General features: G+C 42.7%; 1 protein-coding gene across 1 annotated transcript in view; it reads right to left on the bottom strand.

Moving 5' to 3' along the window:
- Positions 1 to 18,511, bottom strand: part of LOC308293323 (ubiquilin-4-like) — a 47,385-nt gene that overhangs the window by 6,354 nt on the left and 22,520 nt on the right. Inside the window, exons 6-10 of the mRNA XM_080735784.1 lie at positions 17,101 to 17,323; positions 16,262 to 16,401; positions 10,930 to 11,013; positions 5,755 to 5,870; positions 403 to 589 (exon numbers count right to left, since the gene is read on the bottom strand). Of these exons, the coding sequence (XP_080591910.1) occupies positions 403 to 589; positions 5,755 to 5,870; positions 10,930 to 11,013; positions 16,262 to 16,401; positions 17,101 to 17,323 (750 nt within the window). The remainder of the gene's footprint in view (positions 1 to 402; positions 590 to 5,754; positions 5,871 to 10,929; positions 11,014 to 16,261; positions 16,402 to 17,100; positions 17,324 to 18,511) is intronic.

Raw genomic sequence — 18,511 nt, 5'->3', positions numbered from 1 at the left:
GTTGATTTAGTCAACTAAAATGCATTTTGGAAAGCTTTGATGGCATCGTAATGACTGATTTTACACTTGGTTGTGTGCTGAAAATAGCAGATCTACAAGCTCACAACGCGTCGCACAGCTTGACGAAATTGCTTGACGAAATTGCTTGACGAAATTGTCAATACATTTAGTCTTAGTTTTAGTCCATCACAGCTTAGTTTTTATTCAGTTTTCGTCAGTGAAAAAAGCGCAGTCGACAAACATTTTTCGTCATGGTTTTTTGGTCGACGAAATCATCACTGGTTTACGTACGCGTTTGTGGACTACTCGTGCATGTACGTGGTTTACGTACGCGTTTGTGGACTACTCGTGCATGTACGTGGTTTACGTACGCGTTTGTGGACTACTCGTGCATGTACGTACCGTTCCTCCCCCCACTCCTCCTCCCCCCCCAGCAAACATCTGGAGCATCTGCTGCATGAGCTGCTGCTGGGCGGCGCTGGTCCCCGCCGGCGCGCTGGGCGAGGGGGCGGGGTTCTCCGGGGCCACGCCCCCACCCGCGGGCATGGGCGCGGCGGCGGGCATGCCGGGGATACCGCCGGGCACCAGACTGACCAGAGAGAGAAGAGAGAGAGAGTCAGTAGAAAGAGTCAGTAGAACATTACAATTTAGGCCATGGGTCTTCAACGTTTTCAGGCCGGGGACCCCCAAACTGATGGGGAGATGGAGCAGGGACCCCCTACCACCTCGTAGGGTGGGTGGGTCAGGGCTACCACATATTTTTTTTATTTTAAAGATGTACAAGTTACAGCGAGCAGGGTGGGCCGTACAACTACCATTTCTAAACATACTATTTATTAACTGAGAACCAATGTCAATAATATCAACAATCTGTCAATTGCATAGTAATCATGTATTCAAGCTATTCAAAATGGATAGAATCATGATTTATTTTTTTACATAAATGTGAAAAAAAAAAAAAACATTTTTTGAAATCTTTTTTTTTAAGCAATAATTTCGCGGACCCCCTGCAATACCTCCGCGGACGCCCTAGGGGTCGCGGACCCCCTGTTGAAGACCCCTGATTTAGGCCATGGGTCTTCGACATGGGGGTCCTCAGAGTTACTACAGGGGTTCCTCCAAATCTTCCAATCCTTTTGGTATTAACCCATTTAGACCTAGAATTATTGAATGCTTTAACTATTGAAAAATAGCAGATCTACAAGCTCACAGCGCTAGGCCTGTCCTCGACTCAGGATTTATGGAGTCGATTCGAGTCGCGGGGGTTAATCCGACGCGTTGACGAATCGTTTTATAGTCTACTTTGTGTAAAAAAAAAAGAAAAAGTGTTGCTTTAAACCATGTCTACATAATACAATAATACATTAAGAGATGAATTGAATACACAGTGTTTTCGGTGATATCGGTGCGCGAGCACAAATGTTATCTGCATAGCAGTGTACAACCATAGAGTTATAACACACCGTTAAAACAAATAAAACATCTCCGCTGTTCAACCCTGCCCCGTCTCTCTGCAGCGTGCAGTAGAGATGAGACATTCGCGAACGATTCCGCTCTCTTGAACGGCTCTTTTAAATGAACGATGGGATCCAGTCCGCAGTCGCGGGACACAGAGCACTGACAGAGTAATGAGTCAGTGTCGAGAACGGATTCATTTCAGAAACGGATCATAAAAAAGGGGAGGCATAGCTCCCGGCCAGAGCCAGCAGCGTGGACTTGTCATGAACGCAAACGCAGCGAAACACAATCATTCATCATGGATTACAACACTGGAACAATTCAGAAGCACTTTAATTAGAAAACGTAACTTGTAGCCTACACTTGTGTATGTTAATTTGACTTTAGAAGAGTGTTTACTTCGTGGACGTGCGTTTGTGCTGTGCAGGAGGTTATTTAATATGGGATTTTGACAGCGTGCTTCCTCCTCTTAACGGAACACCGTCCTGGCTCCGAATGTTTTAACGAGGCGGCGGTTCTGAACCGTTCTGGCCGTTTCTGTCTCACTTTCACCTATACGCTGGTGCGAGACAATAAATAACTGTTCGCCAATTGCTACTTCTCATTGGAAGTACATGACACCTCACCAGTCCAGCAGTGCACCGCAGTAGTTGGCTAACTGGTGATATAAAAAAAAATATATATTTTCGCTTCGACTCAAACAATTGGCGTCGATTCGCGGGGCTTAAAACGACGCGTCGATTCGTCGATTTTTAGAGGACAGGCCTACACAGCGCGCGCTGCGAGCTTGTAGATCTGCTATTTTTGTAGATCTGCTATTGTTTTTGCAAGTCTTTGAATATATCTATTTAAAAGCGAACATTTGTAACTCAAATATTTGCTTCTGGGGGTCCCTGGAACAACATATTTTGAGATGGGAGTCTGTGGCAAATACCTGCAATTTTGGGGGTCCTTGACAAGAAACGGTTTGAGAACCACTGATTTAGAGGAAGGATTTAGAAGTCGGTTCAAGGATCGGGTCAAAGATATTCTAAGACGTGCACACATTTTCAAGTTTTTTTCAAAAATAGCAGATCTACAAGCTCGCAAGCTTGTAGATCTGCTATTTTTCAATAGTTAAAGACCCAATGAAATGACTATTTGGGGTATTTTATTTTGAAGTTTCAGTTTGAAAAGGAAGCCTGTGTGTTTCTGAACCAATCCGAGGGGACCAGCCCTTCAGGCTGGTTTACTCAGATTTAAAATCTAAGTAATGGGAGTAATGGGAGCCACCAATGGGAAACAAACAGGTGAATGTAATCAAAGGTTCATTTATATTCAAAAACTCTATCTATGTCATCACTTTTTGAATTTCTGTTCACAGGAAGTAATTAAGATCGGTAATGTCCGCGATTTGTTTACAACGCACGTTGGGCGTGCACGCGAAGTTAAAGCTCCTCCATAGCAGATCCATTGAGAGACCCATAAAGAGACTTCATTTACTCAAAAGAAATTCCAAAGCTGGCTTGTTTACAGCACAACTAGGCTCGGATGGCGGCCGCCATGACACACTGTCACATGACACACGTCGTGTGACTAGATGACGTAAACGTTGAAGTAACGTGACAATCCATCGGCGCAAAAACAACCCCGCCCGGGCCCTTCAAAATAATAGCGGCGGCCTACGGAGGAAGCGGTGCGGCACCAAGGCACCAAGCAAAAGTGTTAAAAAGACCCTGTAAAGAGGAAGTAGGCCGATGAGCAGTGTTGCGCATACATTTTTTTTCTACTACTACGCCCCAACACTCCCCACTTCAAACCCCTTGACTCCGCGGTGGTGGACACCGATACTTTCCCACTGCGCCAGAGTGTTGGAGTCTGTGTGTGTGTGTGTGTGTGTGTGTGTGTGTGTGTGTGTGTGTGTGTGTGTGTGTGTGTGCAGGGACGTGCAGGGTCTGAAATTTCTAAAAGGGCCTTTTGGTGAAAAGATCGAAAATAGCCGACCTCCAAGCTCACGACGCGTCGCGGCGTGTTGTGGTCGGAGGTCGGCTATTTTCGGTGCTAGATACCACACTGAACTACTGAACACTGTCCCATTGACTCCACTAGAAACATTAAACAAAGGGAAAAATTATTCTGCTTTAAGTAGCATGTGGGGGGTCAAACTAGGGGTTCTTCATGATTCCATCCATTGGAAGCATTTGTTTTGCATGAAAAACATTCCTTGGGCTGAATTTCAGCACCCCAAAACTGTGAAAAAGTAATGTTTTTCCCACTTTTCACAGTTTTGGGGTGCTGAAATTCAGCCCAAGTAATGTTTTTCATGCAAAACAAATGCTTCCAATGGATTCAGAATGATAAAGAACCCCTAGTTTGACCCCTTTTTCTTTTTTTTTATATTTCTAGTGGAGTCAATGGGACAGTGAATATACAAATGACCATAACCTTTTTTCGCGATGTTTTCGGCAGAGCAGGCCTCTCATTCTGTGGACCTTAACTCATTGCATGCCAGGCCCGATAGTCCCGAGATTATTTCAATGTCTTTCCCTGCCAGGCCCGATAGTCCCGAGTATTTCCGCCATTTTGAAAAAAAAAAAAAAAAAAAAAAATCAAAAAAAAAATGTTTTCAAATTTTTTTTCTGACCCCAAAAAATGTAGTAGGCATGATAGAAATCGCGAAATTGCATGTTTAACCCCCATAGCAACCCCATCTATCAAACATGGCAGCCATCTTTGTTTACATTTTAGGAAAACATAATGGCTTCTATCTCATGAATGCCTGAACGGATTTCCATTCGGATTTTTTTGTTTGAAAAAAAAAACGACATGAAGCTGTGAGCAATGTGGACACACGTGGTGCATTATCTAGGCATGGGTGTGCATGATCCGTGCACTATGAATTACATGGAAGTCTATGGAGACCAGAGGCACCGTAGAGTACGAAGGTATGTTAAAATGGCGGGGAATGTGTTAATGACCAAACTAATGGATAAAACAGAAATCTAAACTACGGCAGAACATCACTGGTCCTCTCTCATTTTGGTGGCTGGGTCCCCGGCCAATGATCAAATCAATACTGGAGATGTGGTGTAACGGCATGGATTTCTACACAATTCTTTCAACATAAGATGCTGCATTCAAGTTCAGGAGAGTTTGGACAAGACAATTCTCTTGAATGCTGCCTTCAGGTATGGCATGGAAAGAGGACATTTGCATTTCTTTCACCATAGTGAAAACTGCATTCATGTTCTGGAGAGGGCACTTTTGTTACAGACAGGTAAAAAGGGCAGGGGCTCAAGCCCCATTTGATGTCTATGTGTGCACGTGCCTGGACCCCACTTTGGAGAGTGTGTGTGGTGTGTGTGTGTGTGTGTGTGTGTGTGTGTGTGTGTGTGTGTGTGTGTGTGTGTAGGGCTGTCACAATTATTACATAATCGTCTAATCGTGATTTTTTTTTAAATAATCGTGATTATTTTTCATAATCGTCATAATCGTTTCCATGTTGAAAAATGTTCATATTAGAGATGTTACCGATCAATCGGCAATGGATCGGATCGGGCCGATCAAAGCGTTATCGGCGATAATCGGTGGTTTAGATCAAAAGGTAAATTCACCGATCCAATCGGATCGGTGCATCCGATCAACCAGCCGTTCAGTATGCCCACTTGAGGCCATTTTGGGGTATTGATTTCCACAGTGCTGAAGGAATAATTAGTTACTGCTATGATAATAAATACATAGTAATGCTGGTAAATAACTATAAGGCAAATATATAAATGAATTCATGAGTGAATGAATGAATTAAAGTTAAAACATTAACATTTAGAAAATATAAATAATAACTTGATCGGATCGGTGATTGATCGGTATCGGGTGATCAAACTTTTGTGATCGGTGCTCGCTGATCGGTTCCAAAAAACCTGATCGGACCATCCCTAGTTCATATATTTTAAAAAATGTCAAAAATTGTGGAAATAGCAGATCTACAAGCTCACAACGCGTCGCGATGCGACGCGTTGTGAGCTTGTAGATCGGCTATTTCCACTATCAAAGTTATTTTTTAAGTAGTAAGTTGTCAAATATGTCAGTAATTTCTTTGTATATTTAGGTTATGTCTCATATCTACCATGTGCAACTTCAAAGCCTAAAAGCCAAACGGAAATGTAATTATCAACGACAAAAACACAATTAAATCGTTAATCGCCAATTATTTGAGTGACAATTAATCGTCATGTAAAATGTCATATCGTGACAGCCCTATATGTGTGTGTGTGTGTGTGTGTGTGTGTGTGTGTGTGTGTGTGTGTGTGTGTGTACCTGGGCATAAGTCCTGGTGCCTCTGTCTGCAGCGTCTGCAGGCCCTGCTGGATCTGCATGAGAGCCTGCATGGCCCGGGGGTTGGTCATTACTGACAACGCCTCAGGGTTCTGCATCTGGAGAGCAACACGGACATTATGATCAATCCATCTGTCAGGTCACAGAGCAAGGGGTTCCCCAACGTTTTTTGTCTCAGGGCACCCCATGAATATTTTTTTTAATCCGAGGCACCCCCTACATTATAATGTTCACTCCCAGCACCTTATATTTATAGCATATAGTCGTTGTCGAGTGGAAACCTTGTATGTCCAAAACTGTTCATTTTGTATTTATCATCTATAAAATGTACTGAAATAGTGAAAACAGCAGATCTACCTTGTAGATAGGTAGATAGGCTGTTTTTTTTTACCAAAAGACGTACACATTTGAAATTTGGAGATACAAGGTTTCTGCCCGACAGTGATATTTTAGTGATTATGTTGCGAGGAAAATGTTGAGATAATAGACATTTTGTTTAGAACCGACTGAAAATAACTTTGTAATTCAAGTTTAAAATGATACTAAATATCGCCTGTGCGCACGTCACTGCACACGCCGAGATCTGCACGCACAATGCACGCACGCGCGCTGGTTAATTTCCATTAAAGGAGTAGTTCACCACCAAAATGACTTTTTTTCTATTGATTAGTCACGCCATGGAGAGTAGAGTTCAATAATATTTTTTGATTTTGTCGCATTCCTAAGACAAAAATGTGATGTGAAAAAATGTACCCCCATTGATTCCGGATGGGGGCCTGTTTCGAAACGGGTCCCCATGCGGAATCAATGGGGGTAAATTTACTCTAATCAAATTTTTGTCTTAGCAATGTGACAAAAACCAAAAGATATTATTGAACTCTACTCTCCATGGCGTGACTAATCAATAGAAAAAAAGTCATTTTGGGGGTGAACTACTCCTTTAAGCCTTTGATGGCAGCCAATGTGTTAAAATGGTAATCAAGTAAGTCCCTCACAAGCAGGGCAGGAAATTCACGGCGGCCACGACGGCCATGGCCGTCGTTGCCCCTCTCTTTGGCCGTGTGCCCCTCGAACAATGACATGCCCAAACGGCCACAGTGCCCGTGGTGCCCCGGCGCCCACAGCAGTCCATTAACTGCTTTTTACCGTTTTTTCCTCTGCGCGATTTTCCAGTCATTACGGTAACAGCAGTGCGTGGTTGGCTGAGCTCCTCACATGACCAGTAGTAGATTCCATTTACGCTCGTAGTAGCAGCATAGAGTAGCAGCCGCCGCATAGTGGAGCCGCCGGAGTCCCGCGACACAGTGTTTATACAACACAAAAACATCACCGGGCTAAACGGGAGTTAGACTACATCTAACGCAGCCTGTTGAATAAATCCGAATGTGCGAACGAATGCTTTCAAACGGAGCTCTGCTGAGCTCAGGACAACAACCAAAATGCAGCACTAAGGGAACCAAAAGCTATTCTTTCCCCAAGAGGATGAGCTGTCAGAAAGTACATTATTGTTGAGAAAGGATCACTCCGCGAACGGGAGGGAGGAGTTTGTGTGCGTGTGTGCGTGCGTGCGTGCGTGCACAACACATGGCCAGTGGTGGAAAAAGTACTCAAATGTTTTACTTAAGTAAAAGTATCAATAGCCTACTGCAATGTAGAAATACTCCGGTTGCAAGTAAAAGTCCTCAAATTCAAAATATACTTGAGTAAAAGTACAAAAGTATTGGTATCAAAATGTACTTAAAGTACCAAAAGTAAAAGTACAAAATGTTTGAAAATAGCAGATCTACAAGCTCACAACGCATAGTTATGCGACACATCTTGAGCTTGTAGATCTGCTATTTTTTCTATAAGCTTGGTTATTTTCAAATAGCCTAAATAGGGCTAAAGTGGTTCATGTATGTTTAATAATATTATAATTTATATATGCAAAGTAACTGGTAACTAAAGGTTTCAAATAATTGTAGTGGAGTAAAAGTACAATATTTGGATCCGAGATGTAGTGGAGTAGAAGTAAGTGTTAGAAATACTCAAAATTACGTAGTAAGTAGGCCTACAATACTTAAGTAAATGTACTTAGTTACTTTACACCACTGCACATGGCAAAACAGAAATAAACAGGTTCTTGATATTTATTTAATTGAAAGGTATTACATTAAACCTTAACATTTAAGCTAAATTAATTATGACTGTGGCGTGGACTTAAAATCATTGTTTTAATTGATGGCCTTCCTGCCCTGGCACTTGGCCTTTGTGCCCTCAAAAATTTGACAACACCAAAGGCCAATTGGCCTTGCCCCTAAACTGACGAAATTCCAGGCCTGCTCACAAGTAATAACATTCTTTATATGTTTACATCACATTTACATAATTGCACCAATATGCGTGTGCCTGATCACTTAGACATGGCAAAATATGGTGACGCATATGTGCATAAGCTTCTACGTGTGGTCTCTGAGTAGGGCTGTCACAATTATTACATAATCGTCTAATTGTGTGATTTGACATTATCGCAACTATTTTGTCATAATCGTCATAATCGTGAATGTTGAAAAATGTCAGAAATAGTGGAAATTAGGTGAGCTTGTAGATCGGCTAGTGTTTTTCACGGGACGATCACGCTGTGAACGCGAACGAACCGTTTGAACTGATCAGTGCTGTGAACGAAATGATTAGTTCACTGAAATTAACGGGACAGCACCAGGGTTTCCGCTAGGCATTTTTGGGGCCGGCCACGTTGGCCGGCACGATTATATTTTAGCGGCCAATCAATTAATTTATCGGCCATATTATAATGAACGTCACATACGTGTTTGCAGATGAGATACTGTATGTGCGTGTGCATGGTGCACCCAACTGATAATTACACTATTTTATGTTAGCGCTGGGCTCCTCTTTATTACAGATGCAATTGCAATCTTTTCCTGAAATAATAGCCTAAACTATCTACTTATGTAGGCCTAGATCGCTTGCCAAAAAAGAAGTGAATACTAGTTAAAGTGGACGCAACTCAAGCGAACCGTTTGCGTGCCCTGCCACACAGTGGCCTAAAAATTAATAAGTTAATAGTATATGATTTTGGCTTCACGTCTCATTAAACCTTAATATGCAAACATACAACCTTTGTTTTGTTTTGTTTTGTTAATGTTATGTTATGATGGCGCAAGGAGGAAGGTTGACTTGCCTCTGTTGTCTGTTGCTTTGACCACCACAGTGGCATCACATCCATGCGATCAGAAAGTCATTTGCGTGCTTGTATAATCCATGTGATTCCACAGAGTTCGGGTCCCTTTTTTATTATCGTCTACTGGGTCCAGCTTGGTCTAGATTACCTCGGAAGAACCCCAGTTCTGTTCGGATCATAACACTAAACCCACGCTGTATAGCGCTGATTTGGACAAGCTGCTGGAATTGTCAGCTGTTAAACGTGATGTGTGCTTCTCCGTATGGCCGTCCTGCGTATCTCAAATAGCAGACATACAAGCTCACAGCGCGGCACGTTGCTGACGTGTTGTGAGCTTGAAGCTCTGATATTTTCAATGCGCAAAACCATCGTACGACGAATATAGACTGATCTAATGCGCACAGCGCAGCATGAAGCAGCAGCAGCAGCGGTGAGCTCTGCTGTCGTCAGACTCACAGAACATGATACAAATTTAAAATTATGATAGAGGTTTTAATGGTTGTAGCTTTACTGCTTTACCTTTAGACAAATAATTATGTGAATAATAAGATTAAATTATAAAATAGCCTAAGAGGCATTTTCCCAGCCGGCCACGGTGGCCGGTGGACTTTATAATTACCGGCCAATTAAACATTTAACCGGCCAATGGCCGGTAAATACCGGCTAACGGAATCTCTGGACAGCACTAGATCAGTGTTTCTCAACCTTTTTTTCTGCATGAGCACACTTTTCATGTCCCAAGAATCCATGGGCACACCAACATAATACGGGGGGTGCAAATATCGTCACTGTCGGGAAGATAACCTTGTATCATCAAGTTTCACATTTGTACGTTTCTTCGCAAAGTAAAGCCCTGCTTCATCATACAAGGCTGTCGCACAACAGTAGTGAAAACAGCAGATCTACAAGCACACAACGCCTCGCAACGCGAGGCGTTGTGTGCTTGTAGATCGGCTGTTTTCACTAGTTTAAATCATATTTAAAATTATAAATACAATACTGGCTTTCAAGCCGTTTCAAGGGGCACACTTGACCCTTCTCAGGGGCACACCAAAGGTCCCCAGGCACAGTGGTTGAGAAACACTGCACTCGATGTCAAGGCAAAGACCACCACCCGTGCCGCATTGATACGGCGTCTAGCCGGTACCACATGGGGAGCTACCACTAAGACACTGCGCATCTCCACCGAGGCTCTGGTTTTCCCCGCCGCTGAGTACTGTGCCCCAGTCTGGAGCCGTAGCCCCCATGCCAAGAAGCTGGACCCTGCCCTCAACACCGCCCTACGGACTGTCTCCGGATGTCTTCGAGCCACTCCAACAAACCAACTACCTGTCCTCGCTGGAATCGCTCCAGCCGAAGTCAGACGTGACGCGGCCACGCTGGCCCTCGCTCGCAAGGCACAGATGAGTGAATCCCACCTCCTCCACAAGGTTGTGACGGAGACACCACAGCGCACGCGTCTGAAGTCCCGGCGCCCCTTTGCCACACAGGCCCAGGAATTGCTCTGCACAACATCAGCCGACACCTCCAAGGCTTCCTGGGTGAAGGCAAGATGGAGGGAACAGTGGAAGGCAGCAGAACCATCCAGGCTCCATCAATTCATTGAGGATCCTACAGATGTTCCTGGCCAGCACCTTCCTCGTAAGGAGTGGACAACCCTCAATCGTCTGAGGACAGGTGTGGGACGTTTCGGTGCAGCAATGCACAAGTGGGGTCTCCCAGGCAGTGCCCACTGCGAATGCGGTGATCCATCACAGACTGTGGAACATGTGATGACTAGCTGCCCCATATACCGGCCACCAAATGGTGACCGTGGCTTAACTGACCTAGACAATGACACACTGGACTGGCTTGCTAAAACGGAGCTGAAGGTCTAAGGACATACGACAGAAGAAGAAGACTGCACTCGATCACTGAGGCCGAGAGGTTTTCATGGCCTTGTGCTGGATGTACAGTAAGTACAGTATGTGTTATACCTGTTGTAGGAAAACAGGCAGCTGGGATCTGAACTGCTCCTGCAGCTGTGGGTTACCAGCGAACAAAGGGTTATTCATCAATACCTGGGCAAGAAAGAAAGACAGACGGACACAATTTACAATTTAGGCATGAAGCAGACACTCCATTTAGACCTGGAATCATTGAATGCTTTAACTATTGAAAAATAGCAGATATACAAGCTCACACCGCTGCCAGCTTGTAGATCTGCTATTTTTGAAACACGTGAAAATGTGTGCACATCTTTGAATATTATGTATTTTTAAAGTGAACGTTTGTAACTAAAAGTTTGCTTCTGAGTAGTCCCTGGAACTAAATATTTTGAGATGGGGGTCCGTGCGCCAAATACATATCATTTTGGGGGTCCTTCACGTGAAAAGGTTTGAGAAGCACTGACGTAGAAACAAGGGTTTTTCAAAAAAAACGTAGAAGGATTCAAAAGACACTTACAGAATCGGGTCAAAATCGGGTAAATTCAGATTTTCAAGACTTTTCAAAAAGAGCAGATCTACAAGCTCGCAGTGTGCGCTTGTAGATCTGCTATTTTTTTAATAGTTGAAGCATACAATACTAATATGGTCTACATGGGTTAATCCAAAGCGATTTACAATAAGCAAAGACGGCACAAGATAAGAACACATCTAATACATAGAAATAGTCATCTAGAATCATAGGTAAACCCTGAACCTATCCTTAACTCTCAAATACCTGGAACGCGCCCGAGTCACGTTAGATTTTAACCACTTTAACCATTATTTTAAGCTTTAACTTTAGAAAAATAGCAGATATACAAGCTCACAGCGAGCTTGTAGATCTGCTATTTTTGAAAATACGTGAAAATGAGTGCAAGTCTTTGAATATCTTTGACCTGATCTTTGACCCGACTTCTAAATCCTTCCTCTAAATCGTGCTGTTCTCAAACCTTTTCATGTCAAGGACCCCCAAAATTACAGGTATTTGGCCACGGACCCCCCATCTCAAAATATGTTGTCCCAGGGACCACCCAGAAGTAAATATTTGAGTTACAAATGTTCACTTTTAAGTACCGGTAGATATATTCAAAGACTTGCAAAAAAAATCATGTTTTTTTTTTCAAAAATAGCTGACCTACAAGCTTTCGCTGTGAGCTTGTATATCTGCTATTTTTCAATAGTTAAAGCAGTCAATAATCCTAGGCCTAAATGGGTTAATCTAACAGTAGACTGGATGTATAGTAGGACAATCAGTGAAAGGAGATAATTGAGAGACGGGGGAGGAGAGAGCATGTTCAGGTCACGTGTGAGTTCCAGTTGAACTGGGTGAGAAATACAGTGTCTGACACAACCATAGACTGTAGAAAAATGTGGACGATGCGAAGCCATTGTTTTCTATGCAGCGCAAATGGCCCTTTTCTACCCCTTGGAATGGGTGGTCGCCATCATAGAATTGTAAAGGCATCAGAGATGCTATTGGCTGCCAACGGTCACGTGCAACCGCAGGGATGCATGGGAGAATGTGGTCGGAGCCTCCCGAAATACAGCACACGAAGAAGAACACAGCCGGCTGGTATCAGTTTATTTGGCCACGCCCCCCGCAACTTTATCATTTATTTTAAAATAAATTGGACCACATTTCGACAAAAAATTATGGTGATTGAAAGGCATTTTTTAACTAGCGATAGGAACCATACAGTATTCAAGAAAATGTTAATTAAGGTTAGAAAACGAAAGGGGAAAATTAATGGGATCCAATGGAGCACAATTCTTTTTGCGATCGGCCGGGGGGTAAAACAGCGCAACTAGCGGCCAATCATAGGAAGTTTTACTTCCGTATTGGAGTCATTTTAAATCGGCAGAACTATGCCCCTGGACACAACATGACTGGACAGGACAATATGAAAATGTCATATCACGATTATTGTGACAAAGGAAATCGCGATTTACGATATTATCGCAATAATCAAAATCCATTATCCTGGTGGCGGAACATTTGCCAAAAAATAGCCGATCTACAAGCTCAGTTGCGACGCGTTGTGAGCTTGTAGATCGTCTATTTTTTGGGGGGAAGACATTTGATGGAGAGTGAAAAAAAAGACAAGTAAGTATATTCGCCATAGTAGCTTTTACCAATTATAGAAGGTTGTACCGGATACGCAGCTCGGCAAATAAAAGATGAATTGATCCCAGTGCATGACGGAGGACGATATCACGATAAATTAAATCTCCAAGATACGATTATCGTGAGTTTTTTTTTATCACGATAAACGATAATATCGCTTAGAGGAGAGGAGTGGGGCAGTCACAATCATGACATTTTACATGACGATTAATTGTCACTCAAATAATTGCGATTAACAATTTAATTGTGTATTTGTCGTTGACAATTACATTTCTGTTTGGCTTTTAGGCTTTGAAGTTGCACATGGCAATCATGACACATAACTTAAATATACAAAGAAATTACTGACATATTTGACCATTCCACTTAAGCCCCATATAGGAAGCCGGCTTCCCATGACCAGTCACCAAACTGTTCAGAGGTCAATAAATCAATAGAAACTAAATCAAACTACAATTTCAATGTTGATTTGGCCCCTAGAGCACATATAATCAGCTGCCATTGTATTTTTCATCCATGCATTACTCATATAACATTATTATTACACCTTATTTTTACTTGTTTTTATCATTACTCACCCTATACTTTTACATTACTAATATTAGAGCACTACTCGCACTAAAACATCTGTAGAGTTTACATAGTTTGAAATATATTCATAAGATTTTGCCTATCAATTGGTGACACCTTAATGGACAACTTCTTTATTCACTATATATGTCTCCAATGAGGTCTTGAGTCTTTTTCCCTATTCAGAATGCAAATTTACATAGGCGGAGGTCTTTTTCAATCCTCTTTTCCCTAGTAAGTGATCACAGCAGGACAATTTGGTAAAAGAAATGTGATGTTTTACACTGCATTTGTGAATTTTCAGGGGTTAGCTTACATTCGGTGGGTCAAGAGTAGCCACAATCATTGTAGTTTTGTGTCCACAACTGTTCCAATTTGGGCATGCATTTTAGGCAGATTTTTCCCCTGGACCCCAAAGAACATTGATAGTGGACGATCTACAAGCTCACAACGCGTTGCTAGATCTGCTATTTCCACTACTTTTTGAAAGTGTTTGTAACTATATTATTAACATTTCTCAACATGGAAACGATTATGACGATTATGCAAAATAATTGCAATTAACTTAAATAATTGTGATTAGACGATTATGTAATAATTGTGACAGCCCTAGAGAGGAGACAAGTAGGCAGATAGGTAAGCGTTGGAATGTGGCTATTCAGTCCAACCTGCTCCATTCCTCCGGACACGTGAGGTTGTGGAAGTTGAGGAATCATACAGTAGGTAAATCATGAAACTATCCTCAGTCTAAAGGTCCGTACGCACCGCCGGCGAATTGGCGAATAGCGAATTAGCGTATAATTCGCTTTTTGTTTAAAACCTTATAAAGTCAATGGAAGCATCCACACCAAACGCGAATTTTGAAAAAGCAAAAAGGCGTCTGTTTTGTATTCGCCCTTGTGTCGAATTTAGCGAACATTCGCTGGTGAACTCCTCTCTCTCTCTGTAACAAAGCAAGCTCACTCTATCCTACTTAAAGAGAGAGAGAGAATATGGTCGAGGGACCTTCCCTTTGCATTGAGGCAGAGGGGAACGCTGTTTCTCCTTTTCCGTGTCTCTCGTCTGTGTGGCTGCTTGGAAAAAGCACTTGAATGTCTTACTGGTAAAAGCATGATTTAAATGTTATTGCAGGCTACTTTATATCTCTGCAAAAAGACTAATGTTTCAAAATAAATTGCAGGGTGTTAAATACAATAGGATCCGAAATGTAGTGGATTAGAAGGAAAGTAGCCTACTAGAAATTGGACTCAAGTACAAATACCTACAAGCAATATAGCAGTGATGTTACTAGGTTTTCAATGTAATGGGTCCCTTTGACCCACAGGTGGTCATTCAAATGGGTCCCAGAAAAGTTTTATGAGTCCTCAATACAATGTTTTCGAGCGCTGTGAGCTTGTAGATCGGCTATTTTCAAAATGTTTGCCTATTTCTTATATTTATTTTACAATTTGCCTAATGTTTGAACTTAGAACTAGGATTTCTAAATACACTAGGCTACAGATACCCATTTAATTATATTTATATCACTGGGACCCCAATTTATATTAAATGTTAAAATACTAGAGTACAAATGGAACAGGTCCATTTGGTTTCATTTGTTCACCGAGTTACAGACCCATAAAGTTCTATTTGGTTCCTTACTATCATTTATCTGGGGACCCCCTGGAACTCCCTCAAGGACCCAGGACCCCACTTTGAGAACCACTAGTGAAAATAGTTTTTAGCTGTTCCAGGTTTAACTGATAATAAATCTTTACTGTGTTTATCTTACACAATACATAAAAAAGAAAAAAAATTAAACTATCTAAACTAATATAGCAACTTAAGTAGAAGAAGTAAACTATTTTAACATGGACTCCAATGGAGGCGCATCCCCGGGACCCCAGGACCATGACATGAATGAGTCCCTGGGCGACTTGAATGAGTTTTTGATGCGGGATGCGCACGTAATGACATCACTGAACAGGCTACTCAAGTAAATGTAGCTTTCAGTTACTTTACACTGCTGCTGCCTGTCTGAGCAATAGAGTCTGCCCCCGGAGCTGAGGGGAGGGGGAACGGTGAACACGTGTTGTCTCCTCTGTTCTTTTTCTTATTTAATAGGCAAACAACCACGGCCAGGTCATCATCACTTGAGGACGTAGTTTCCATTGTTTTATTTGTTTCCCTGTCTCCGTTCTCCTCTCTCTCCTTTCTTCTCCTCCTGTGGCTACAGGATATCACCCCCTCGAGTCGTTTTTAGGCGAATTAAGCGAATGTTATACGCATATTCAAGTCGCTTTTTGGTGTGTATGGAAAAAGGCGAATCGCGAATACTTTGCTTTTTTGGTTCGCTAATTCACGTCGCTTTCGCTAATTCGCCGGCTGTACATACCTTAACAGTACCTAAAATTCTCCGAATATGGAAACTAGGGTTCAAGTGGTTGATATAAAAAAGGAAAAATAAAGTTTCTATTACACTACGATTTGGAGGACCCCCTGTAGTAACTCTGAGGACCCCCTGTTGAAGACCCTTGTATTAGACACAATCCGTCCTCCACGCAGAACAGGAACAGAATAAGAAGGTGTGTGTGTGTGTGTGTGTGTGTGTGTGTGTGTGTGTGTGTGTGTGTGTGTGTGTCTGTGCGCGCGTGCGTGCGTACAGACCTGGGAGGCCAGCTCTGGGTTCTGGGACAGTGACGTCATCATACTGCGCATGTAGGGAGCAGACAACATGTTCTGCATGAGCTGGGGGTTTTCCGAGATCTGCTGCATCAGACTCTGCATGCCTGGACTGTTGAACATGCCTGCACGGGGAGCCAAGGACAGCCGTTAGTGTGACGTACGTGCGTGTGCGTGCGTGTGCGTGTGTGTGTGTGTGTGTGTGTGTGTGTGTGTGTGTGTGTGTGTGTGTGTGTGTGTGCGTGTGCGTGTGCGCGTGCGACGCATGTCAGTCAATCACTGTTGATTTTGACAGCACATTTTGATTTCGAGTCTTTTGAGTAAAATTTCATTTTAGTCACTAAATATACGTTTTTAGTTGACTAAATCTACAGTTGATTTTGCTGAAAATGTATGTTGGCAGGCCTTGATGGCAATGTGACTCGTAACACCTGGTTTTAGCCGATCATCAAGCTCACAACGTGTCGTGCTGCGACGCGTTGAGCTTGTAGATTGGCTATTTTCAGAGCGCACCACGCGAAATTGTCTTTGTCATCATGGCACAGTTTTTATTTCGTTATTATTTAGAATCCGTAAGTGAAAATTCATGGGTTGCATTTGTAGTCCTACACCAGCCATGTTGAGGACCAACACAGGTGTTCTGATGGGCGTAGAACATTTAGTTCTATGCTAATCAGACAAATTGAAACACCCGTCTTGGTCCTCAACATGGCCGTTTAGGTAGTCGACGAACATTTTATCGCCATAGTTTCAATTGACAAAATCAACACTGCGCAAGGCATTTCTTTTGGGCCCCCCCGGCCCCCTGTGGTGGTCAGTCGTACCGTTGCCCAGGCTGGCGGCGTTGATGCCCAGAGGGTTGGAGACACTGGGGTTGGTGCCCGCGGCGGTGCCGGTGCCTCCCGCGGTGCCGCCGCCTCCCTCGGAGGGGTTGGCGGAGGCGGGGTTTCCCCAGGGGTTGGGCAGGGGCTCGCGGTTCTCCGTCCTCGACGGCTGGGCGCCTGGGTCGGTGTTGCCCCCGAGGGCAGAGAAGGGATTGTTGCCAAACTACGGAAAAGAACGGACAAGGATTATTAAGGTACTGTACAGGCCTTCAGACAGGTATATGGCAATTAACACAGTAGTACACACATTTATAGTGCATTCAAACATATGCAGGTACTCACACACACACACACTTTTAGTTATGATTAAAATTTTAACGACTTGCGATTTTTGCAAGTCGACTCGACTCAGTAAAAGAGTTGAAGTCGACTTTATCGTTTGATGACGTCATCACATCACACACAACCCCCCAATTATTTCGGGGGGTCCCCAGATGATTAACTTAATGTGCAACATTGTTTTCTCACTCAACGGTAAACAAAACAACATAAAGTTTAAGTGTATAGAGGGTATCTGTACATTTCTAAAGTGACAATTTAAGGACTTTGTAATACCTCTAGAATGGCACATTAAACATTGTCAAAACTGTCAAATATATAGAGGCAGAAATTAGAAAGTATATATACTAGAAGTTTGCGGCCCGAGTCTAGAGTTCAGGCCGCTGCGCGGCCTTCACCGCCATGTTGCGGCAGTGTGGTGTGTGTAATGGCCAAATATGGGTAATTCTTTTTTTGAGAAAAAAAAATTTGTTTGAGAAAAAAAAAAATTTGAGAAAAAAAAAATGAAAAAAAAAAAGTAAAACGTTTTTTGAAAAAAAAAGTTTTTTTTCACGACTGAGTCGACTTGTCAATTTTTTTTTAATGCCCTACCACACATCGGGCGCCATTCTAACGGCTGGGCAAAGAACGGACAACTCTGGAAACCAGAGTAACCAAGCAGGTTAAGTATAAAGTTGCCCAATATGTCAGATATGACACATAACCTAAATATACAAAGAAATGACTGCCATGTGCAACTTCAAAGCCTAAAAGCCAAACTTAAATGTGTTAATCGCAATTATTTGAGTGACAATTGAGTACCTGCGATGAAAAACAAGTCCATATTTTAAAATTTTGAATATAGATATGTTTTTGATTTACCAGACTGTAAACCACAAACTGGACGTTATTAATCTGTGTAGGAGCCAAACAGGGTTTATTTTGTATTTGCACTGATGATAATGGGTTGATTAATTGGTGATTGAGAGAGGCACCACATTGGCACCTCATTATGGGTGTGTCGCTGTGGGTGGCCTCCAGCGGCTATAAATTGATGCCTCTCACCTGCTCACTTCCATGGCTGGTTTGATAT

The sequence above is a fragment of the Nannobrachium achirus genome (genome assembly GCF_963921795.1).
Source record: "Nannobrachium achirus genome assembly, chromosome: 10".
NCBI classification, from domain to species: domain Eukaryota; kingdom Metazoa; phylum Chordata; class Actinopteri; order Myctophiformes; family Myctophidae; genus Nannobrachium; species Nannobrachium achirus.
This window is presented reverse-complemented; position numbering and strand designations above follow the sequence as displayed.